Here is a 25,272-nt window from a genome sequence, read left to right as displayed (position 1 = left end):
CATCTCACGAAAGTTAGAAACCCCAGAGCTCTCCTACCTGTGTACCTAAGCTGGCTGCCATCATGTGAGTCAGAAGTTTAGCTGCAAACAGGGAATACCTGGCACAGAAGACATGGGAAAGGACAGCCAGGCAGAGACCTGTAGGAACAAAAAAGCCCATGTGTGGTTTTACAATCCGTGAACAAACAGGAGCATCAAGAAAATCTCCAGAAATGTTAAGCACATAAAGCCTGAAGCCTGCCTATGCCACACAGCACAGCATTGCTGGGAACAGTCATACGGCAATTTTAATCTACTCCACTTTATAAGACATATAAAATCTTCACACTTATAATTTAAGCCCAAAGGGTAACTTTATATGTCTAATATACACTTGTCCACTTCCCTACTAAAAAAATAAATAAAATAAAAAGCACAAATTAAGCAAATTAATCATTTCATTAAACTATTGGTTTCCTATGTCTCCATTAGACAAGGTTTACTGTTTAAGAAAAGAACCAAATTCCAATCTAATTTTCTAAGAACAGGTGGTTTGGCTAAATAAGAGATATTAAGGGAAGTGAATAGGACTTTTCAGGCATAAAACTGTGAATGGTGCTACCAAAACTCAGGTTTGGAAATTAACCCTTTTTATCCACTAGGAATAGTTATGTAATTACAACAGTGGTAATTATGAATTTCAAAGGCAACGTATGCTCCTGGGTGCCAGAATTAGGAACAAAACGTGTTCTACCCGCCGAGATGATTTTTAACCTAAACATCTACATTTCTAAGTGGTGTGAAGAAAATTATTATTACTTTTTTAAAATCCTGACTTCACCTATAGTTCACTTATACTACTTCAAGGGGAAGATCAGAACCTCAGGACTAATCCATAATTCTTTTACATCCATGACAGAGTGGCAATATAAATCTTTTATATTGCAATTTGTATAAATTTCTTTTAATGCTAGGTTTTAAATGTAGAGTGTATATGTATTTTTTAAATATTTCCTGCCTTTTAAAATAAAAAATATGCTGCATAAGGTAACCCATTTGCTTTATTCCTTAAGCCTTGTATTCCACTCTCATCCTCAACAGGGTTATTTTGTCTAAGAATTACCGAAACATAACAAGTGGCTTGTGTGTGCCGTTTGGCCGGGTACTTTGCATGCACTGCCTCATTTATCAACGCCTCCTTGACAAACAGGAGACGCTGCATTTATTTAACATTTCGCTTCCGCATTATTCTTTCTGAAGCTATGGAACAAACTTCTAAAGTACACCACATGTGTACATAAGGACTGGGCATCTGCAAAAGGCCCCTATGGGTTCTGTGACTAACTGTCGGGACAGGAGTGCCTCCCATAACTCCTTTCTGGGAAAAGCTTTCAATATGTTTAGATCTGAATAAGGTAGACGAAATTCCACACAGGAAGTGAGGCCTGGCATTCACCAAGGCTTTTGGCCTAGAAATTTGGCCAAGAAATCCAGACTAATCCATTGTTAGGAAGGCTGCCATGGGGGTGTTCTGGGACAGGTGTGCAGTTCCTGGAGCTGCCTCCAAGATCCACCCACACAGGTACGAGGTATAGCCAGACACTGCAGAGTCTTGTCTGATTTTGCACCTTTATTAGGTAGCTTATAAATTATTGAAGCTGTTGCTCCAAATTCACTAATGTATACTTTTACTTTCCTATGATGGTCAAAATCACCTAAAAGTCAAGACGAGAGAGAGAGAGAAAGAGAGAGAGAGAGAGAGAGAGAGAGAGAGAGAGTGTGTGTGTGTGTGTGTGTGTGTGTATGTGTGTGTGTGTGTGTAATACACTGACTTAAAGGCAGAGTCCTGCAAGTTTTATTTCATTGCAGGCCACAGGATCACAAATACGTGCTTTACAGTCGGTTTACCGTGCCGGATGGTAACAATGTGAGGTAAGGAATGAGTGCTGGGCTGAGCAGAAACACTCATGAGTCAACTGTTTTCTTCCAATTCAAAAGAAGAGTTTATTCACAGCCTTTTCCCTTAACTTGGTAATTTTCCAATACACTTCCATTTCATGATATAAATTTAGCACAGTTAAACTTGACCAGATGAGGAATAATTAAGTCCACTAAGCTTCAATTAAAACTCAAGCATAAAATAAAATGCTAGCATGACACCTGGTGGCAGTCCAGGATTCAAAGCCAGTGGCAGGAAAATGAGCTAGATTCTATTAGCCTAAAACTGATGGCTATCTAAATGCATTTTTATTTAGGGGCAAATAATGGGGCTAAAAACATCAACCCTAGCCCCAAATGGCCTTGGGAAATATACTGATTACCTTTGATTCAAAGAAATAAATACTTCAGTTACCAAGTTCCTAAAACACTATATGCTAAGTATTTACCTTCTTATCTGATCTGGAATGGCTGTATTTAGCATACATGATTTAAATTTACATGTCAGGTTTTTAAAAATTGTAACAATTTTTTGGCTTAAATTCCCTTAACATGCAAATCATACAGTACAAAAAGTTATAACTATAAATAGAATTTAAAAAAATAAAGTATAACAATTCCAGGTATTACATAAAGGTGTACTCTAAACAGTTTTATAAAAATTGATTCCTTAGCAATTATGTAGAAAAACAAACAAGTAACTAATTGAATAATTTTACTTTACTTTTTTTCCCTAGCATTATGCAGGTCAGACTCTGCTGGAAAAAAGCAATTAATCCATTTACTAACACGAATGACTTTTCTATACAATTAGACAACAAGAGGGAAAAGAAATCATCCTTGACAAAATGATAACCTAATAATCTTTGATTTAGATATGCAAAACTCTAAAGAACAGCTAGATTATTTTGCTATGATAAAAGCAGACCAAAGACCTTATTTATCTATGTAATATTTGAATGTGTGTATGTATATAAACATACTAATATTTGTATATGAATATGCACATCCAGTAAAAAAAAAAATCTATTGACATCCTTTTAAAAATGGAATTTACTTTTCAAATTACTGAAGTTTGTCTCTCCAGAGGCCAAACATTAACACTTTTTCCCATGAAAATATACTTAAAATATTTATAAATTTATTTCTTTATCTACGTATCTAGCTCTGTCTTCTCTACAGATAAACCTAAACAAAACCAAATGATCACATTAGTAAATCAGTTGTTTGCCTTTTAGCTTAGGTTCTTCCTATTCTCCCACCTAATGCTAGCCGTACCGTCACCTTTTCTACTTTTTGTTCTCATCTCTATTGCTTCCCATATTCCTGCAAACTCTTCCCTCTGTATCGTGCCTCTTGATTACAGTTACTAATGAGCCAAGGGCAGGGAAACAAAATTGTCAATCCTGAAAAGTTTTCTAGGTGAAACAAAAGTCAACATGAAACTCCTGAGAGTATGTAAGTTCTGTTTTAGAGAGAAGGGTTGATTGCAGAGGGACGAGGTGGCCTGGAGACCAGCCTCCAGGTAACTTGTGAGGTTCAATACAATAGCCACAAGTGGTTATTTAAGTTTTAATTAATTAAAATTAAATAAAATTAAAAATTGGGGCCCCAATTGTGCCAGCCCAATTTCAAGGGTTCAACAAGACACTGCTAGTAGCCACCACACTGAAGAGGGGAGAACATTTCCATCACCGAAAAAAGATTTATTGGAGAGTGCTGTGTTAAACTGTCCAAACTGAAAGCAAGAAAGAGTGTATCTCAGAAAAATTTTTATAAAAAATGGCTAAAACGAGATGGTTCAGGACTTAAAAGTATGAACCTGAACTAGCCAATGGTACATCTCATTATTGGAGGATGTCAGATCAACACTGTATACTCATATATTTATTAATTTAACAAGCAGCCAATGAAAAACTACTGTATGTCAGGGGCTGCGTTGGGTGACAGAGACACAATATTCAAAGGAGAGTTACTTGCTGCTCTCCCTTTATTTGTCTCTGTATTTCTATCTGTATCTTTTCCCAGACGGAGACTGTTTATGACAATTCTGGTCAAAGAGAAGTGCAGGAAAACACTCTGGGTGGTTTTCAGGGAAGTTTTCATTGCTCTTAAAACAGGATCCAAGTAAGTGCCTTTCCACTGGCAAGCCTGGACAAAGCTGAGGGATGCTTAGAGCCGCTGCAGCCAGCTCAAGACCATGCAGGGGCAAGGCTGAGAAAACAACATAAAACCTCTGAGAAGAGCAAAACAGAAAAATGAGAAGAGGCTGGGCCCCTGATGATGCCACTGAGGTGCTGAATTAATAAACCCTGGAACTAAATCTGCTTACTTAAGATATTTGACTTGTCTTTTGTTACTTGCAGTCAAGGCCTCCCTAAACAATATACCCACATGTACAAAGCAAGAGAAATCTAACATTTTTATGCCATGTTAGAATTAGTCTAAGCTCTCACCTTTATCACCTGCAGTTATCCCTTCAAACTACTTTTTTAAAAGTTCTTACGTATTTTCTCCTATTCTTGTAAACAACTCCCCATTTGATAGAAACTGTTTTGATAAACCTTCCCCATAATTTTAGTGGCTATCTAAGGCAATGATTACTGTGAATATGAACTTGATATTTTAGAAGAATCTGACATAAAATTTTAGAAAACTTCTCTTATCTTTAAAAATAATTTGAAATAAATGGGTAGCATCTGATAAAGACTTTTCTCCCTGGGAAAACTATCAGAACATCAGCTTGTAAAATATAAAAGGCATAACTGGAATAATCTTGCAGCTTAATAAATGTGAACAAAAGAATAAGTATGCTTCAAAGGAATTTGGATTGCGTTGATTTACTTATCCTGTAAGTCTTAGTATTTACCAATTTATAGACAATTATTTCCTGTTACTTACTATAAAAATGACATTGTCTTGGCATTTATAGACTCAGTAATCTGTAGAGTAAATAAAACCATTAGCCATTTAAAAGGCAAAGCTTTAGTTTGACTAAAGGATTACTCCACCATAAGAGAACAAAAAAAGAACAAATGAAACAGATATGCAGACTGTGGTCCATTTCCAATCTCAGCTTAAAGGCACTTCGAAATAGGAGACTCACCCACAAGTACATCAAACATGACCCAGTTCATGTATTGATGTTAAAACTGAAGTGGATTACGGAACGTTACAGGGTCTCATTAAGTTCGTAAGTTCACAGTGACTGTATTCAGAGTCAAAATCAGGATGATTCCAATCCAGTGTTCAGCCTTTGATACATCAGTATCAACAGTTATGGGAAGCAAAGTAGGTTTCTTTGACACTACCCTCCACACAGCACTAGTATCGCAAACCATGCCTGGATTTCTTAACAATTATACTATAACGTTATGGTATTATCATCTAAAGTTCTTTTAGGCTGTATTTCTTCCAAGTCACCTTTGAGGTGAGTTCCGTAGTGCTACATCGATGTGCACACTTTACTTGTCCTCTCTTTCCATCATTTTAGCTTCAAGGGATGACCTTAGCTTAATTTCTTGGAATTTGATAAACTGGTTTACAATTTTAAAAAGTCACAGGTGCATACCTTAATCTTTCGCCTTTCTCAGCTGAGGATTACTAAACTTCTTGGCCTACATGCCCATTTTACACACTTGGATGACTTTAGTTGCTCTGCTCTGTATAGTAATCAGAACTGAAAACTAGAATTGGAAAAGATACACTGTGATCTATCCTGATTTAAATTAAAAGGTTTAATTCCTGTCTATATTTGTATGTTAACACGTTTTACAACAAAAGCTAGTCAGACTGCTTCCAAATTCAGAGGGATATTCGGCGTGGACTGACAAATTAGAGAATATGTACATAAGATATATAAAAGTCTCTTCTCTGATTCCTGGGGACCTTTAGAGGGACTTCATCCTCCCCTAAAGCTAAAAATGAGCACAAAGACAAAACTTTAAGTCTCTCGATCTACAGAACATGCAATGCATATTACAATCTGTCCTGGATAGAGGGAAAAAAACCAATAATTTCAAAGGTGACGCCAAGTCAACAGTAATAAAAGTAGATACTGATACTTGAGTGTTGATTCTCAAATACACGAGCAAATCTATCCTAGAATTATTTGCAAAAAACAAACATTTATTAACAATTCTTTAAGGAAATATTTTATAGTCCTGCTTAAGTCTTCTAAAAAATCACATAACATTCTCGCTTTAGTTTTTAAAACTCTTTCCTTTGATGTTCAGTATTTAGAATAAGCAAGGGATTTTTGTGGGTCATATCACCACTTAGATTTATGTCTCTATAGAAATATGTAAAATGACATCTAGATTTCATGTCAATGTTTTACCTTTAGATTCCTTTTCATCAGTCTATGAAATTTCTGTAAATATATTAGCATCAAAGTAAAACAGGATGTCTCCATTTGATTTTGGAACTATGTGTACCTAGAAGAATCTGTTAAGCAAGTAACACCATCCTTATGGAAGATGTTATTAAGAATAAGAGATTAACTTTTGCCACTGAATCTAAGTTAGGTTCAGAATTAAGATGCATTAAGGAAAATGTATAAGTTTATAAATTGAAATTATAGTGGGAAGATTTTAACAACCAGTACAAAGAACATTAAATTATAGTGGAAAGATTTTAACAACCAGGACTAAGAAGAGTCATTAATTACATGCTTCTACCTCCACGAAATTTTCCTAATAGATAAAGACTATTAGGGGACTGTGCGCACACCAAATAAAAGACATGAATTCAATGATAATCACATTTACATACAAATATCACTAAAGCAGACTGTCTGAGTTAATATATCTACCACTCTGTTAGGTTAACACAATTTAAAAACATATGTTATGTTTTTAAACTGAGGAAACTGAGGTATTGGTCCCAGGTCTCACAACTAGCCAGTGGCAGGACCAGGATGTGAACCCAGGCAGCCTGGCTCCAGAGTTACCCTTTACCCAGTTCTCTGTATAGCGTATTGTTCACTGAAGCAGCTGTGCAGCCAGAAAAGATGACTCGGGGCACAGAATGGGTGAGGGCAGGGACAGAAATATAATTTAAGGAATTCCCAGACTCCCAACCATAAAATCAAAACAACAGATGAGAATAATTCTATAGTTATTCTAAGTTAAGTTAAAGGTAAATAGCATGACAGACATCAATACAATTTAAGTTCCTATTCCTGCCAGAAACAGGACCTAGACGTGGAAGGCGAAAGACAACTTCTCTTTGAACACAGTAGTTGAGCATATTTAGGGTTTCTAGTGAAGAATACAAATCCAATGAGAGAGGTTATTTTTTTTAACAAAAACACAAAATGCTTTGTTTATATTTTCTCACACAGTCTTGATGTTCTACTGCAGAACCTGCTTTTTAAACCACAACCTTATCAATTACACCCTTTTTATCTAGCTTCTACCCTACACTGTACTTTATATTACTGATGAGTTGGAACTATGTCTGGTTTTTTCCTTATCCTCAGTACAAAGTTGACCCTCCATAAATAACCACTATATGAATTAATGAGTAAGACCATGGGAAAGTTTACTTCCTGCTGGTGCGGATGAATTACAGTAAGTTTGTATCTTGCATATATAAAAGGACTATGGGAAAACAGGCTTTTATTCTCATACATATTTTAAATTATTGACTCAAAAATACTATAACTCACCTGAAATACATATAAATCCAGAAGAGAAGAAAGCTTCATTGTATGAAGACAAGTTGTCAGTCTGGGCGTAGACGGCATACACGGACATGTATGAACAGGCACATTCCACGTAGCGTGAAGCGTCCTCAACCACTTTGCAAAACTCACTGTCAGACAACCAGCTAGGGCCAAAACACAATTGTCAGTACTCCTCTTTCATCAATACTTAAGGTGCTGAGATGGCTTTTAAAGAAAAAATAACTTATTGAACCTAGTGATCTTTACTCAAGACTTAAGCAGACCACATTTTCAAGAAGAAACAATGGTGGGAACATCTCGTCCAAGACTTGACACAACAGGTCCCACAGATACCTTAGGAAAGAGCCAAAATACGAACCAAACCTGCAAAAGCATTCCAATACCAAACAAGCTGGTCCTCTCAAAAGAGCAGTACCAGTCCCTACCTAATCTCAAGCAAACACATCCAAGGAATTAAACAGACAGTACTCCTCCCAAGCATTCAAAAATGCCCAAACGTCAACATAGACATCAAATGTGCAATGTTCACCCTTCCTCATTTTTCACACCTCTTGTGTTTTGAACCACATAAGTTGCTTATATGCTTTTCTAAGTTTCCTTCTTCATCTGTTTTAGATTTTGATTCAGTTATATTACATAATTGTTTTCCAGGGTTCTTTCAGGTGTTTACATCTATAAAACCTGCCTTTTTTTTAGCATAAGAACTTTCTCATAATTATAGCAAATACAGTGTCACACCTTCCTCAGTGACTGCTGGTTGAGCTTCTTGCCTTCTAGCTCCTTTTGATACTTTTACTTTCCTAAGGACATAAAACTTCTTAACCAGATTCAAGCTTGAAATATTCATTATAAATTATATATTCAAGACTGTAGAGCATCTATATATTAGGTTTAAGAACTGTCCTAAAGCATGAGGAATTTCAATTAAGAATTACTTTCTCACAAAAAGACTAACTAGAATTTTGGTGTTTGGAGGACAGCTGGTTACTCAACTAAGCTGTTAAACCTTCTTGGAATTTAGTTTGTGTGGCTGAAAGTCAGTAATAAACAGAATCTAGTGACTGATTTGAACCCTAAACCCTCTAGGCCAGCAATGCCTGACCCTACAGCATTGACTGAGCTCCCAGTGACAGTACTGCTTAGAGACATGAGGTCTTAGGCCAAGAAGATTCACAGAAAGAATCACTCTCTTCCCATTCCTGTGCATGGCTTTAATCCCAAAAGGTACCCCAAGCCATATGTGGACTAGCCCAGATGGAAGGGGTCAAAAGAATTTCCTCCACTGCTTAATAAATTAACCAATAACCACAAGAAGGTTATGTGAATTGAGCAGAACTCAGACTAAGTCCCATAGAAGTAGTAATAATGAAGGACTAAATAATGTGTTAAACCCATATTTAAATTGTTTGGCTGCATCTGCCACCTGCTAGACCACTTCCTATGCTGCTTTATCTCATTCTTTATAGAGGTTGTTCTCCAGTCTAAAGTCTAACCTGAGACCAAGTACGGTCAGTGCAAAAAACTGGGCTCAATGGTCCTGGAATGAGGAAGGTGCAAATTCTGATTTTAAGAGTTATTAACAAGTACCTAGCAGCAGCCTGATTCCAGAGAAGACACAGAGACGTCTGGGGAACAATTCTAGGCTCAGCAGCGTAAATCCTGTAGAGAACCTCGTTGTTGTGGGTCAGGGGTTGTGAACTCTGACCTTTCACACTCAAAGATAACACCTAAAACGCCACAAAGAATAGAAAATTTAATGATATTTTCAAATTAATGTCATGATTGAATCTCCCAATCTGAGCTTTATGTCATTTTTCTAGTCACTTGCAGACTGCGGCTGTACAGAGTCAGCTATACAGAGTTAAGAACGCAGGGCCTTTGATTGGTTTTCCACAGTAAATGCACTACCTCCACCTCAGTTACTGAGCAGCTGACGATGCTCACTTTCATTGTCAGACTTCACCATGAGTGGGATATGTAACACCACACAGTATTAGCAGAAGCTGTATTTTTTCACTTTCTCCACTTTTATATATATGTTACTCAATAAAACATGAAGAAAATATTTCTAACTATTTTTGAGACTAAACATTCTACAAATGGATCATTAAGATGGGATGTTTCATAATTAGCTCACCACGTGTAGCACTTACCACAAATCTGATCAACTCAGTGCATCCTGAGGAGAATGTTTGCTAAGGAAAAATCAAATTCCAACCACATAATTTTTCAAATGATAGATTACCTTATTTTTCAGGGCATGAAGACTGTTTCCAGTTATAAACCACTGCTGGCTGCTATACTCTGTAAACTGGACTAATTCACATGTATTCTTCCCAGCCATTATTTCTGTATCTGGAATATCCAATAACCTCTCTGGAATTCGAATATAATCGCCTTCTTTTCCTTCAAACTTGTGCCCATTGATTTGCTGAGGATACCAGTGAAGAGCCAGTATGGACAAATATGGGCAACTGTCAAGGATGGTTTTGCTTCTGTGACAGAAAAGCAGATTCTGCTAAAATGGCATGTACTTGTATATGTATATCCATTTATATTTGTTAAAATTCATTACACTGGGGCTCTGTTCTTTGTGTATAAACATGACACTACCCACCTAGAAGCAGTAAAGAGAATGTGCTTTCAGTGCTTTTATGGTGAATTGTCATGATTTTTGGCACACAACTTTCTGTGTCCTCTTGCTTGATCCCCCTTATAACCTAAAACATGGGTTTTTGAAAGCTTTTTCACAGACACCACGTAGAATCAGTGGCTGTTAAATGTATTTTTCTGCGTCAGTCACATCAGCATTGGTGGTCTAGGCTGGAAAGGATGCACCACTAAACTGAAACACTCTGCATTATATTTAAGAATATTATAAATCTTATATATCTAGAGCCATGTTTTCATCAAGTTACCTCATTCCTTTCTAACTCATCAGAGCATTTCAACTTCAGCCATGTGACTGGTAAAAGAAACAGCCCTGAACAGTGATCTTTATCCATTTAACAATTCTGGTTTGAACATTCTCCCAGGCATAAGATCCTGTGCTCAGTGAAATTGCTTCCAAACCTCAGTGGGCACTGAAATCACTTTGAAGCTTGTTTAAAAATACAGATGTCTAGATCACATCCCATTCTTACTAAATTAGAATCCTTGCCTGAGGGAGGCTGGAGGTTCTATGAAACTATTTGTTAACCAGTCCTCCAAAAAATCTGATGCATTTTTTTTCCTGTGGACCTATCATGTTTGCAAACAATGAAGAGACACAAAGATGAATCAAAACTGAAACCTGCCTGAAAAAGGAGGGAGACTATTAGGATATTAGGGTAAAAATTATGCACTAAATTGTAAAAGTTAAATGGGCCAGAAGAGATGCTGAGTATGTATGATTGTACTGTAGGGACAAATACCTTGTCAAGACCCCTAACCTGGGAAATGGAGCTGAGAATTTTAAATAGATTTCAGAAAGAAAAGGAAATGGTAAGGGCTAAGTTTTCCCTCTAGTTAATATACCCTTTCTAAAACAATCTTTAACTACCACATTTGAATTAGTGCCTTCAAATATCCATCTATTTAGTCCAGCCCTTCATACAGGCTCTGGACCCCTGTGTCCAAGACTGCTGTTAGAACCCCTCAATCTTCATGGGCCACTTGCACCTTCACAACAGTTTATGAGAAACTCATTTCTTAATTTCCCCATCTAGACTCCCATATCTTCACTGGTGACTCTGAGCTAAAGGCTATCACTGCAGATCTCCCCCTCGCCCAGCCCTACCAGGTACAATGTACCTGAGACCAGCGAACCTCAGCCATATAGCTGCATACCCACTACTGAGATTTATCCCATCAGCACCATCATGGACTCACTATGCTGGCCTTCTGAGACCAACACAACACGTATAGGGGTACTCTATCCAACCATGACACCAGTGTGCCAAATTCCTGGTCCCTCTTACCTGACGGTGACTACACTCTCCCTGACCTTCAACCTCCTACATCCATGTCCTTCCAAATGTACTCACTATGATCAATCCCCAGATTTGCTTCACACCCAGACTGAAGTGAGGTGGGGGAAACCCATATTAACATGTAGACTGGCACCACTACAAATCCACAGCGACCAACCTCAGTCAGACCCTCAATGCCCCTTGACACTGGTTTCACTTGGCTTCCAAATGACTGTTCTAGATGTTATTTCTCTCAACATCCCTGCTCTGTTCTCAAACCCTTCACTCTCAGTAGATGCCCTTGAATCCCGTGTAAGACAATGTATAAATAATGCATATGAGAAGGGTCAACATCTTCAGAGTTTTCTGAGTAAAGAAAGAATCAGTCTTGATCTCTCTTATTTTCTATTTTTAATTTGTCACCTATACGTTAAATTCTACCACCTAATTACTCTCAAGGTGCCATCCTCCTCTCATCCTTGCCTCACTTTTAGCCCACACCTTCTCTTCCCTGAACAATTATCTCCTATGTAGTCATCGTGTTTATGGATTTATCCTGTTCTTTAATCTTTAACGGTGTCCTCAATTTGATGGCTCCAAAATTCTAAGTCTGATTCGTACACACACACCCTACCTAACTTATTCTATATCCAATCTCTAATGGTTGAAGATCTTTCCAATTGATAATTTCCCCAAACTGCCACTATACATGCTGTTTTCCTCTTCCTAAACAACTGAGAAGGAGAGATAAGTCTATAGGGAGGATGTACATGGCAGAAAACACAATGATTCACTTACTCATTTTATTCACTCATTATTCCGTAACTACTGATTATCCACCATGTACCAGACACTGCTCTTGATCCTGAGTATACATTAGGCAACAAGACAGAAAAAGCCACTCCTTCTGTGCACCTTATACTTTCCTGAGTCCTCGCCAGGCCTTTGAGGGCGCAGATATGGGAACCAACATTCATACCAGGGTAGATGGTTCACATGTGACACTATCTCAATATCCCAGAGTTCTTGCCAAAATATAGAAAAACAAACAGAAAGAACTGGGACTACGCAAAGCTATGAACTATTTGACTTCACCGAACAACACTTTTAACCAGACTTCTGGAGAATATTAACATGTAAGTACAAAAATAATTGTACAGTTAATAATGAACACAAGCTGAATTTAATTTTTTTCCTTCTCTTCTTGCTTGCTTTCTGCCATGAAATTCCAGTCATGAAACAACTAGTCTGAAGTTCAGCAACATTCAGGGAGCTGCCTCCAAATGGCTGAAACTGAACCAGGACTCCAGGGGGAAGCACAATTAACAGTGCATTAAAACACGTCTAAACGTGGGAATCGCCTTCCTTTTATTCTATTCAGAATTTATCTTCTACTCATTATATAAACACAAGTAAGCAATAAGACTTTTTATTCTTAAAAGAGCCTGCAAAACAAGAGGAATATATTCTTCACAGTATAAACTGATTTTGTGGTGCAGTTTCAACGCTTCCTTCAAATAATTAACTTAATTTGTCCATTAGGTGCAATGCATTGATTGTATAATCCTTAGTTACATCATCTAAATGTCAATTTGCATTGCATATTGGTTTGTAAACTGTGAAAGAATATACATAAAGTACCACTACTAAATTAAAAGATACTTACTTTTCAGCAGGAGAGCCACAGGTAACATCAGTCAGTAGAGAAAAGGCAAAATTCTCAGTCACTTCAGTAAAGTGACTGAATCCCCTAGTGTCCTTGCGCTTTGGGTTAACAAGAGCACAAAGAATCTCATAGAAAAGATTTCGGCTTACGATGCTTAATGCCTCTTTTTTTCCTTCAATGGTTATCTGGAAAAAAAAATCCAAGTATGAAATTACATCTTCAAGAATAAACTGCTTAAATGATATGTATGGTATATCAGTTAGTAACATTAACAAAATGAGGGTGAATCTATTAAGAATTTAAGAGAAATAAGTATCAAAATCATATTTCAAATACATTTATACTTTAAAAGCATAAATACTCATTTATAAAGAAAGGCATAGTCACCAAAATATTTTCTATTTAGTGTCTACATAAAGCCCAAAACAGTTGCATGGGTCACTTAATTTTAACAACATCTAACATCAGGAGTCAAAATTAATCTCACTTTTACATCTACCCCAAAGATTCTTTTTATTTTGACCAACAACTAAGGGAATAAGCACAAGAATATCTGTCTGTAATAGAAGTAAAATCCTTTTTAATTATCTGTTTTTCATTGGACAGAAGCCACCACATATCACTAACTTTCTCAAATATCAAATGAGAAAATCCTTTTTCAACCAAGAGTAGTCAAGAGTTCCTCTCACTCTTGCCTTTACTGGTAAGTATGAACCTTCCTACCTGAAAGGACTGGGTTATTTGTTGTTTGAGGGACAAGGAGAGTAAGAGGAAAAGCCGTCTTCATGATTTAATTTTCCCCTTGCCAGAATGATGGGAACCCTATCTTTACTGTCAGACTACGCACGGGTGTGAAGCCACTGACTTATTATTCCACTACACTCTTAGACACCTGAGAAGTCCCCACTAATTCTTCAGAATTCAAATTAGTAATCACTGTGATTGCTATGCTATGTCCCACCTGCCGACATGCATCATCACTCCTTCTGCAACTTGCACATACCTTTACTAATGAACTCATGGCAGTGTTGAAATGATTTTTCTGTTACTCCCACTAGCAGAGCTCATTGAGGAAGTGGCTCGATGTTCCTCATATTTTTTAATAGCTTTGTAATCTATACAGTGTCAAGCTGATGGCTAAACTCAAGATCTAAGTTTATAAGAGTAGCCATCCTAAAGACAATAAGGGAGAATGGAGAATAATCCATAGGGAAAAGATAAAAGGTACAAAATTAAAATTTAATGAAATGAAAACTACAATGGAGACAGGGAACAGCCCACTGCTATTAAAACAATTAAACTGAATACATTAATTGAAAAAGAAGCTCAAGAAATGCTCCCAGAACCCAGAGAAAATATTACAGACAAACAGGACAAACCCATAAGATACAGCAAGCATATAAAACAGCAAGTATTAGAGAAAAGCAACACAGATCTTTGATAAGCTTAAGAAAAACTCATGTCTAAAATGCAAGCTTGCTTTATAGCAAAGAAAATTAGGAAAAGAAACACCACCAGAAGTATTTGGGTGATTTTTAAATATTATTTCAAGAGTTAAAAGAAAACATATCAGAAATCAGACAGGAAAAAAAAATTACTAACAGAGGATCAAAAATTCAGTTTGACGTCAGAATTCTTTGCATATGAAATGCCAGAAGCCAGCAGAGCAACATATGCAGTTTTAAGAATTAAAGGTAGTGATCCAAGAATTCTAGAACCAACCTTTCATGCATATTCAAGGGCAACAGAAAGTTTCCTTTAGTAAAGCACACAAAAAATAAAACAAGAAGGCCATTCATATAACCCTTGGTTTGTAAAGGTACTGTTCACAGCACACTATACTAACTTCCTTAATTCTCACAACATTTCTGTGAAGGAGGTGTTACTGTTATTCTGTTGTTTCCAGGTAAGGAAACTGAGGCAGAAAGAGGACGCCTAACTTTTCCAGAGAAGGAGATGATGAACAGCCAGTCCTCCAAGGCAAAAGTGACAGCCATCCTGCCCTGACTCAAAACATCCTCCCACTGGCTTGTCCTAAAATAACACAGATTGACTCAGTCTGCAGACAAGTCAGTCAAAATTATTGCAAGCATGAAATACAGAACCAGGTAGGAAAATACAGAGCTAAGTTTAAATCATTGTTAGTATGATTACAAAATTAATCAAATGTAAAAAAATAACTACTGAAATATAAGATACAATATTCAAAAGTACATGATGAAAAGAAACATACCGGCTCTAAAAGCCATTTTACATAAACAACAATAAAAAAGAACCCCTCAAATTACCAAACCTGGCTCACAAAAAGGTAGAAAACCTGAATCGACCACAGGGAGAGCTTTAAAACTGTCATGAGAGAAAGTAAAAGGGGACTTTGTGGGGGAGGAGAGCCTACCAAACTTTCACAGAAGTTATTCCTGTACTCTTCTGAGTGTTCTAGGACACAAAATCAGAGGCAATGCCCCTTGACCTGTGTTTCACCAAGCTTCAATAACCTGGAAACCAAAACCCAATGAAATTTAAATTTTGCATATCAAATCCAACAGTCTTAAAGGACAGAAACTGTTACAAAAGCAACTGACAGTGTTTTGAATAATTTTCATTGCCCTCTATCTAAGAAAATCAAAAGACAGAATATTATGTCATGGCAAAAACTGGCCCAAAGCCACACAGCTGGGTTTTATTCAGACCACCTTTACAGTGAGTCATTTAAGGCTGTTGCTCTTAGCACAGTATCTGTTTCTTCTGAACATAAATAAGCAGTCACTTCTACTACTAATTCAACAATAATTAAGATTTGTTGAGCTCTTCCTATAAAGAAATATACAGGATAAACCAGATTCTGTTTCAAAGAAGTTAGAATCTGGGGAAGACTAAAACTTACAAATAAGAAACAATCTCACTTAAAATACGAGACCCTATAAAATGACGTTCTATTCAGTATTTGGAAGTTCTATTCTGCACTCCTGACTTTGAGGATATCTTAGAGAACATACGAAGTACACAGGAGACATATGAGTGGTTGCCAGATGAAGTATGGGTGACTCTGCCCAGATGAAGTATGAATTTCAGGTAAGCAGCCAATAATTGCTTGATATAAGTATGTCCCAAATAGCACATGCAAATAAAAATATTTGTTTTTTATTTGTCATATACTAAAAAATATTCAGTTTATCTGAAATTCAAAGTTAATTGGGCATCCTGTATCTTATTGTTAAAATATCAACCCTACCATATGATTATCTATATTTTCAATGCTTGTTTTATTGCTGTCTTATTCTCATTATTATAAATTTGTCTAAATCATGAAAATTTTTTGCATTTTATGGATATAACAGATCTTTCTTAATGGCTATTTTTTCCAATTTTTGTTATTATAAGTAATGCTGAAATATTCTTGTTATACATGTATTTGCACAAATACTCCCCAGACCTTTTAGCTGTCTTTTTTTTTCTTGCCTCCCTCAGTTTTACTGAGATATAATCAACATACAATCATTTGTTGTCTTTTGACTTTGCTTGTGGTATATGCAAAGAGAAATTTTGTTTGACCACTTTATGTGGTCAAGTTTATCAGCCATTTCCTTCATGACTTCTGAATGTTTTTTAATGATCTCTTACATAACTTGCTGAGAAATAAGAAAGTAACAAAATGTCCTTATATCTTTTATAAATTACACAAAAAGAAGTTCTCTTTTCTAAAATGTCGCTACTGTACAGTCTTTCACTCTACTCGGCCAAAATCAAACTTTTTTGTCCTATACTATTTCATCATTAGAAACTTTAACATCATTTCCCAGAGTAAATTCTCACCCCTAGAACTCTGCATGAAACAGCAGTCACCTCTTATTGCTTTACAAGCTACTTGGCAAGGCCTCCTCTCCTTGACCATGTACTGTATAATTTTCTTTTCTAACCTTTAGACATTGCATTTTAAGAGATATCATAAGAAGTAAAATAGGCATGATAATCTAAAACCCCACCATAAACACCTCAGGTATTTAAAGATCTTGTGTAAGAAATACAGTATTTATAAACTACTGTGGATGCATTCAAAACTTTTTTCCTTTGTGTATGAATATGTTGATAAGAAATATCTTGATAAGAAAGCCCAAAATAAACTGCCACAAGTTTTTTCCTTCAGTAAAACTCTTTTTAGATATCTTCTTTCATTTACATTCTTAGGACCTCCTATCTCCATTTAATTTCTTAATTTACAGAAATGTAAATAAATAGGTTCAAAACAAAACCTAGTTGGCCGGAGTCCACACCAATCTGAATGCCTGAAATCATCAGGTCATTCCTTAGTTTTCTTTATCTGTGGAAGTTTTCAGTATCCAGATTAGGGAACAAGCACAGGGCACTAGCTCCTGTTTCATGGCATTTAAGCTGGAAGAACTAAGTAATCCAGTCCAAGTCCTCTTTTTATGGACTCCAAAAAACTGAGATGGAATCTCAAAAGATATTTATCCAGTTTCTGGAGAATCAGAACGAGCTTGGAGCTTCTGACACTAGGTGTCTCCTTTCAGACCCTGGACTATCCTCACTGCTGCAATAAATTACTCATCACTCTGTCAGCGTAAGACTGAAGTTTCCAAACAGGCATCAGTCATATCCAATCAAAAGCACAGTGTCAGACATGATGAATTTCATTCTTATGTTCAGAAATTTAACTCTATCATACATCCATGATAACTGACATTATAACTGTATGTGGTTTATTGTTCTCTAAAAATGTATGTTGCAACTGCTAATACTTTGCAAGGGCTTCTTACCTTGTCCAGCAAATACATCACAGCACTGAGCTGTTCGTCCGTGTTCTCCGTAGCCACTTTCCCACTGATGCTGTGAAGCACTCTGTTGAGAACGTCGCCATCCAGGGGCTGCTGCAGCTGATCCGCAAGCCCCCAAAAGGCCTGCGAATCCGCATCAGAGACAAGGGTGATGTTAGCCGTCCCGTACACTTTATCAATTCTGGCACCACCTTTTGGGTCAAAAAGCACAATCTGGAAGCGTTTAGGAAATGGATTTAAAGACCCTGTCTCTGGCGTTAGGATCACATCCAATACGGTGCTTCTCTGGCCAGGTTCAAAGACTAAGGTGCCTTCAGTTCTCATGAAGTCTTTCCCAGAAACAGCTGGAGACACGAGAGTACGACCAATTGTTTCAGCGCTCCTCAACTCCTAGAAATTAAACAACACCATCTAAGTGAAACTATAAAACCTTGATCCTATCCTAACAAATTTTATTTCTCTTAAACGATCTGATGGGCCACAACAACATTACTATTAAAACGGGGCATTTTATACTTTTTTCTAATCCCCTAAGATAAATTAGAGAGAAAAATACACATCTTATAGTGATAGGGTTGATGCCTTAGAACAGACCAAGAAAGAGAGTTAGGAAAGAAATGCCTCACAGAATTTCTCAATTGTGAGCATACTAAAACTGTGAAGATATTCAGAGGCATATATGCCCAGAGGTCAGATCATGTACATTCACGACACAGAGTATGACAGGAAGACACTGCAGGATTCCAGCAGAAGGACACATGTTATTTCATATTTTCATGAGTACTTCTGCCCTTGTAGATTGTTAGGCTACAGCAGGGGATAAGGATGGAAGCAGGAAGAAAAGATAGGAGGTTTTTACATTAATTGATTAAAAAAATGATAGCTTAGGTTTTATGAGTCAGAAAAGTGAGAAGCGCTCAGACTGGGAAGATATTTTGAACATAGGGTCAGCAGGACCTTCTGATTAATTCAGTGTTGGATGGAAAGGAAGAGGAGAAAGAGGAAACTACTAGCTGTTTTTCTGGATGAATGGCAGTGAACTGAGGGAAATATCATTACGGGAGAAATCCAGTTATTTATCATATACATTAAGCCTGAGATGCCTTTTAAACCATTCAAACGAAGACATCAATAACAGCAATCAGATAGATGAGTCTGGATCAGGGGTGGTGAAGAGGCTAGCGATAAAAATTCAGGAGTTCGCATTTTATAGATGATATTCAAAGAGGACATGTGTGGACGGTCTAGCCTAGAGAGTGAGTCCAGGGAGACCCCAGTATTCATTGGTCAGGACGACCAACAGGGGCAACAAGAAGTTGCTGCCAGAGAAGTAAGGCTGAGAGCAGGAAAGGGTGGTGTTCCAGACACCCAAAGGGGAACAGCACACTTCCAGAAGGAGGACCAAGTGTGACAAAAAAGTGAAAAATCAAGGAAGATAAAAGGTTTCATGAGCATCTGCCTAGCGGTAGAAAAAGCCTCACTGAAGGAAACAACACAAAATTCTACTAGCTTCAGAATGGATAAATTAAAGTTTGAATATCACACAAGAGTAAAAGTGAAAGAACTACACACACTAGCACAGGTATTTCTCAAAAACATATTGATGAGCAAAAAAAGCACACCATAAAACACTACCATTGGAAGAATCTCATTTGTATAATTTCCAAAACAGGTAAACCTACACAGCTTATGGTTAGGGGCAAAATTATAAATAAAAGCAAGGTAATAATTCAACATGAAATTCAGGATAGAAGTTATCTGCAAGATGGGGAGAGGTTATCCTGCAAGGAAAAAGCCAGATGGCATCAGAGAAGGGTTTACGGCAGCTAGTTTTAGGATCCTGATAAAGTTAGGTGGTGATGATTTTATTACTGTAAAGTGCATATATACACTCTGGTCACTGTTTTTCTGGTGGAATTTATTTCACAATTCAGACATTTAAAGGAAATGGAATAATCGAGATAATACTGTGTTTATAAAATACATATAACAAACACCAAGAAGCACTATGCAATTTAAAAGCAACAATGAAGATTAACATAGAAACAGCCTTTGACAGAATAAGCAATGTGAGAATCGGAAGGAAAGTCATGTTCTTTCTTGAACTTGTGGGCTTTGGGTTAGTGTGCACATATACAAATGAAAGTATCTGGAATTGGTTTTCAAATCTGGCTTAGTTATAGGCTTAATTTAAAGATAACTGGAATGAGCGACATTTCCATTATATCAAATCCTTATCTCCCTTACCTTTAGATCACAAACACGTAGGCAGAAGGGAACTTCTGCTAAGACTGTAGTATTTATGTACTGAGAACGCTGACTTACCAAACAACAGGTATGCTACAGCTACTGTTTTAACTATGTCATTAAATTCTATTTTAAGTAAAATCAAAACTGGTATCATTACAACAGAATAGCAACTTGATCCATAATTATTTTCTCATCCTTGCCAGCTATTGGAAAATAGAATTGTATGACTTTCTCTTCCAGCAATTTGCCTAGTATTCAGAGAGAGAAAATGCAGGGGCATTGAAGCAACAGGAAAATAAAATCATACCAGAGAGGGGAAACTTTCATTTCTAATTTTTGAAATAAAACTTTTTATTTTGAGATAATTACAGATTCACATGCAACTGTAAGAAATAATAAAGAGTGGTCTCCTGTACCCTTTACCCAACATCTCTCCTTGGTTATATTGTGCATACCTATAATATGTCACAACTAGGATATCAATGTTGACACAGTCAAGATAAATTTTCATCATTGTGGGTCTCCTCTATGTTGATTTTATAGTGTTATAAAAATGCTATGAGTTACAGGCTGGTGACAGCATGTGTTTTGCAAGGAATCATGTGTGAATAATTCAGGAAGAATATAAATGACTATGACACAGATACTGGCATTCGGGTTCTTATTTTGGCATCTTCAATTCCCCTTTCAACTGAGTATATGAACTAGTTTAAAATGTGCCTCAAGTCTTCTTATCACTTCTTCCTTCTTCCATTCTACAAAGTAGCGAGCATATGATGATATATATTTCATGGGAGAAAGAGGAGGAAGCACACATTTTCTCTTACCATCTCTCTTACCATCTCAAATGCTTAAAAGCAAAAATGCTAAAATCTCCCCACCATGAATCAAAATACTTCTTTCCATGTTCATGCCATTTCAGGGCTATTCAGAAGGAGTTTATTTCTAGAGTCTCATACGATAGTTCGGTCTTCTTGCTTGCCAAGCTGAGGACTCAATCATAAGGATAAGCTTTCTGCCTGGCAAGCTTCCGGACAGCTCACGACCCAGAACTGGAAGTTAGCTCCAGTTCTAACTTCCCATCCCTGACTCACATGATTGCTGCAGCAAATTGGCTGCACATATGTTGTATTTTATGCACAAATGGGTCCATATGTTTGAGCCACTCAATAGCGACATGACCAAGCACATACTAAACAGCACTTTGCTTAAAAAATAAAAAACAACTTGGAAACCTTGAGACCTAGAGTGTCACCAAGTTTGAAATTTCGAAACAGGGGAAATGGCAGCACTGGTTCAGAATGGGAGTTTTCAAACTCTGGGTTTCTTGGAGGATATGAGTCAAGGGGAAAAAAGAGAAGGCTTAGGTGGGCAAGCTCCAATCTCTACAATCATACTTCAAGCAGAGTAGACAGACATTGTCTGTCTACTAAACAAACTTTAAGCCACAATTCTGAGAAGGTGTAGGGTGCTGTGTGGACCAGCCCCAGGCTCTAGTCACTTAGTGTTTTGTAGCATTGCTGCTCAGTCCCTGGATACCCACCTGCTCGCTCTCTTTCACTTGATATCACCCAAAAGAATGGACATGAAAGGGGCAGTGAGACCTCATAAGCTCACAGATTTAAAGAAACATAAAAATCAGTTAGTGTCTGAAGTCCTGAAGAGTATCTTCAACTAGTTCAAGTATAAACCAGAACAAAGATCCACGCTTTTTGTTTCTGGTCTTATACAGCTACATTCTGAAGAAATTTTAACTCTCTAGAGATTTTATACAACAGATTTATGTAAGACACTTTGCATTGTACAATCAACTTTTCCAAAAGGAAGAGAAAAACAAAAAGCTACCATTTTAAAACATAAATTTAAGTTAAAAAAATGAACTGTTTCAAGGATAAAGTTCAATGTAACAAACATAATGTGATTTATGAGGGTATCCTCAGAAAATAATATATCAGTTATTCTCGTTTGAAGTCATTTTTTTTTGGTGGGGGGAGGTAATTAGGTTTATTTATTTATTTATGTTTAGAGGAGATGCTGGGGATTGAACCCAGGACCTCATGCTTGCTAAGCATGTGCTCTACCACTTGAGCTATACCCTCCCCCTATGTATCAGTTATTCTCTGCTTCATTACACATGCTATAGTTAAAGAAGAAAACCTTACTGTGTGTTAATACATCGTGCACACTTACCTGGGTACTGAAGTTAACTGACATCATGAGTCCTGTCCCAGAGTCTCTGGCCACCTGCAAACTGATTACAGTGGCCTTCTTATGAGCCGCTGGCAGCCGAGAACCCACAGAGAAATACACGAGGCTTGGAGGTTTATCACTCTGTGAGAAATTAATCTGTGCAAATCTGGCACTATTGTTTATGGCTGCTCCAGTAGTTACTTCATACAGTTCCACAAAAAAATGCATTTCAACTCGAGGTATCTGACAATGAGGAAAAAGAAAAAAATAAAGGATGATTACTAACAGAAAAAAATAAAGGATGATTACTAACAGATTTCTATTTTAAGATAATTCTGTTATCAAGAAATAGTATTATTCATATGCATTATTATAGAAATAAACATACATCTAGAGATACATTCTGTATAATTACAGAATTAAATTCTGATAGATTACCATGAGATTTATTTTTTCGGTCTCTTTAAGAACACCTTTACTCTTTGGGTGAGCTTATTAGAAAATCAGTGTCAGGAGATGATCTTTGTATATGTCAATAAATAAATAAAAGGCTACATAAAATTCACACAGTGAAATGTTATCTAGTAGTCAAAAGGAATGAATTATTTCAATATTTTTCAACAAGGATGGATCTGAAAACATAATGAGTGAAAAAATTCAAGCTGTATGAGGATATGAATGGCATGATATAATAAATGTAAAATTTTTAATTACATAAAGCTTATGACATATTGTTAATGGATTACATATTTATTTAAAAAGTTAAAAAGAAAACAAAACACATGACAGAAGTGATCTCAGGTGAAGGGGTGGCAGTGAGGGTAGGGCAGGGCATGCAGCTGGAGAAACACTGGGGATAAGAGGGGAAGGGAGCTTCAGCTTTGTAAGGTTTTATTTTCAAAAGGCTTGATTTCCATAAATATGACCAAATATTGATAACAGTTAATTTAGTAATTTTATGTATTTTGCAAAATTTCCCGAATTTTAGTATCAAAGAAATCTAGTTTGTTGGATATAATTTTCTCATGTTTTACCTCAGTTCTTCCACAACAATCTCAAATAATTTATTTTCTGAAGCCTGAATTCAAATTTATAAAATACTTTCAATCACCTGTTTCTACTTGTTTGCTCTGACACAATAACCTAAGAATTTAGCAGCACTGTTAGCTTCCTAGCATAACTCAAAGAAGCTAAGCTGATGCATTTTTCAACTGCATGCGTCACTGTCTAATGTGATACAATGCATCATTTTTAATCTATCAGCAAGGGGGCCTTATTCATTACTTGTTTTGTGATCATTTTAATGAGAATTCTTATGTCCTGAAGTAATCCAACAAACTCTTTTGTTATTATTTAAAAATGAGTCATATCTTAGTAGCACAGTGAATGAATTTAATCTCCTTTTATTGTCTGAAGAAACATACTTAGCTTTCCTGGGGTATATATTATTCTTTACTTTTGCTGATCACCACTCAGTGAATATTGAAATAAAGGTAAATATACTCTTTCTGCTTTTAAGAAGCTAAATTTGGCAAATACAATGAACTGAAGCACTAGGGAAGTGTAGGTAACTATATTCAAGAACTATTATTCCCTAATGACCAACGAGCCTGAATTCACAGTAGTTTTATTTAACTAAGGATTTCAGTATATTACAATCCAACGTAGATTCTTATATTTTTCAGTATAATATTTCTTCTCAATGTGATGATGATTAAAACATTAAACACTTTGAGTCAAAAGAATATGTTATAATCTAAGAAAGGAACCATTTAAAATTGAACAGTGTGTAGATTAGGTGCCAACACATAATTAGAAGAGACAAAAGGAATCTTCCAGTCTTACAACAAAATACTCTATTCAAATAATATGCCTGAAGTATCCTGGGAAGGCATAACTTACAGATCACATCTGAGCCTCTCTAGATCTAAATCTGACTGTAGACTTCACAAGAATTCAAGTTCCTTTCCTAGTTAGGCCAGCAGCATTCCAAGATGATCTTTGCCCAAGATAAAACGATATTTCTTGCGCCCAGATCTGCTCAGAAGCAAGGTAATCATGAAACAATATCTTTAATATTTTTTCAAAATATTTGCAACAAATTTTAAACAATTTGTCTAGTAAACAGACTTCGTGGGTTAAGAAGTGCATCTTAAGTTAATTAACTATGACCTTTATATATTTTGCTAATATAGAACCGCAAGATAGAACCCATAGAACCATGAGACTCCCCACCACGGAAAGGGCAAATGGACTGGAATTCAAAAGACGAGTTCTAATCTTTGCCGAGTAATTGACTTGGGAAAGTTACTTAAATTCTTCCTAACTTGAAAATAAAAACTGGATAAAGAAGCTGTGGTATATTTATACAATGGAATACTGCACAGTGATTAAAAAAAAAAGAATAAAACAATGCCATTTGCAACAACATGGATGGACCTGGAGATTGTCATTCTAAGTGAAGTAAGTCAAAAAGAGAAAGAAAAATACCATATGATATCACTCATATGTGGAATATAAAAAGAAAAAGAAAAGAGGACACTAATGAACTCATTTACAAAACAGAAAGACTCGCAGACATAGTAAACAATCTTATGGTTACCAGGGGAAAGGGGGTAGGAGGGGATAAACCTGGGAGTTTAAGATTTGCAAATGTTAACCACTACATATAAAAATAGAAAAAAAAAAAAAACAGATTTCTTCTGTATAGCACAGGGAACTATATTCAATATCTTGTAATAACTTTTAATGAAAAAGAATACGAAAATGTATATAAGTATACATATGCATGACTGGGACATCATGCTGTACACCAGA

At 36.4% G+C, this 25,272-nt stretch overlaps 1 protein-coding gene across 1 annotated transcript in view; it reads right to left on the bottom strand.

The window, feature by feature from the left end:
- Positions 1 to 25,272, bottom strand: part of ADGRV1 (adhesion G protein-coupled receptor V1) — a 471,474-nt gene that overhangs the window by 243,267 nt on the left and 202,935 nt on the right. Inside the window, exons 77-83 of the mRNA XM_074360351.1 lie at positions 22,456 to 22,698; positions 17,998 to 18,405; positions 13,223 to 13,407; positions 9,852 to 10,101; positions 9,194 to 9,333; positions 7,589 to 7,749; positions 38 to 138 (exon numbers count right to left, since the gene is read on the bottom strand). Of these exons, the coding sequence (XP_074216452.1) occupies positions 38 to 138; positions 7,589 to 7,749; positions 9,194 to 9,333; positions 9,852 to 10,101; positions 13,223 to 13,407; positions 17,998 to 18,405; positions 22,456 to 22,698 (1,488 nt within the window). The remainder of the gene's footprint in view (positions 1 to 37; positions 139 to 7,588; positions 7,750 to 9,193; positions 9,334 to 9,851; positions 10,102 to 13,222; positions 13,408 to 17,997; positions 18,406 to 22,455; positions 22,699 to 25,272) is intronic.

Source organism: Camelus bactrianus, chromosome 3 (genome assembly GCF_048773025.1).
Source record: "Camelus bactrianus isolate YW-2024 breed Bactrian camel chromosome 3, ASM4877302v1, whole genome shotgun sequence".
NCBI classification, from domain to species: Eukaryota; Metazoa; Chordata; class Mammalia; order Artiodactyla; family Camelidae; genus Camelus; species Camelus bactrianus.
The sequence above is the reverse complement of the archived record's forward strand: the minus strand, read 5'-3'. Positions and strand labels throughout refer to the sequence as shown.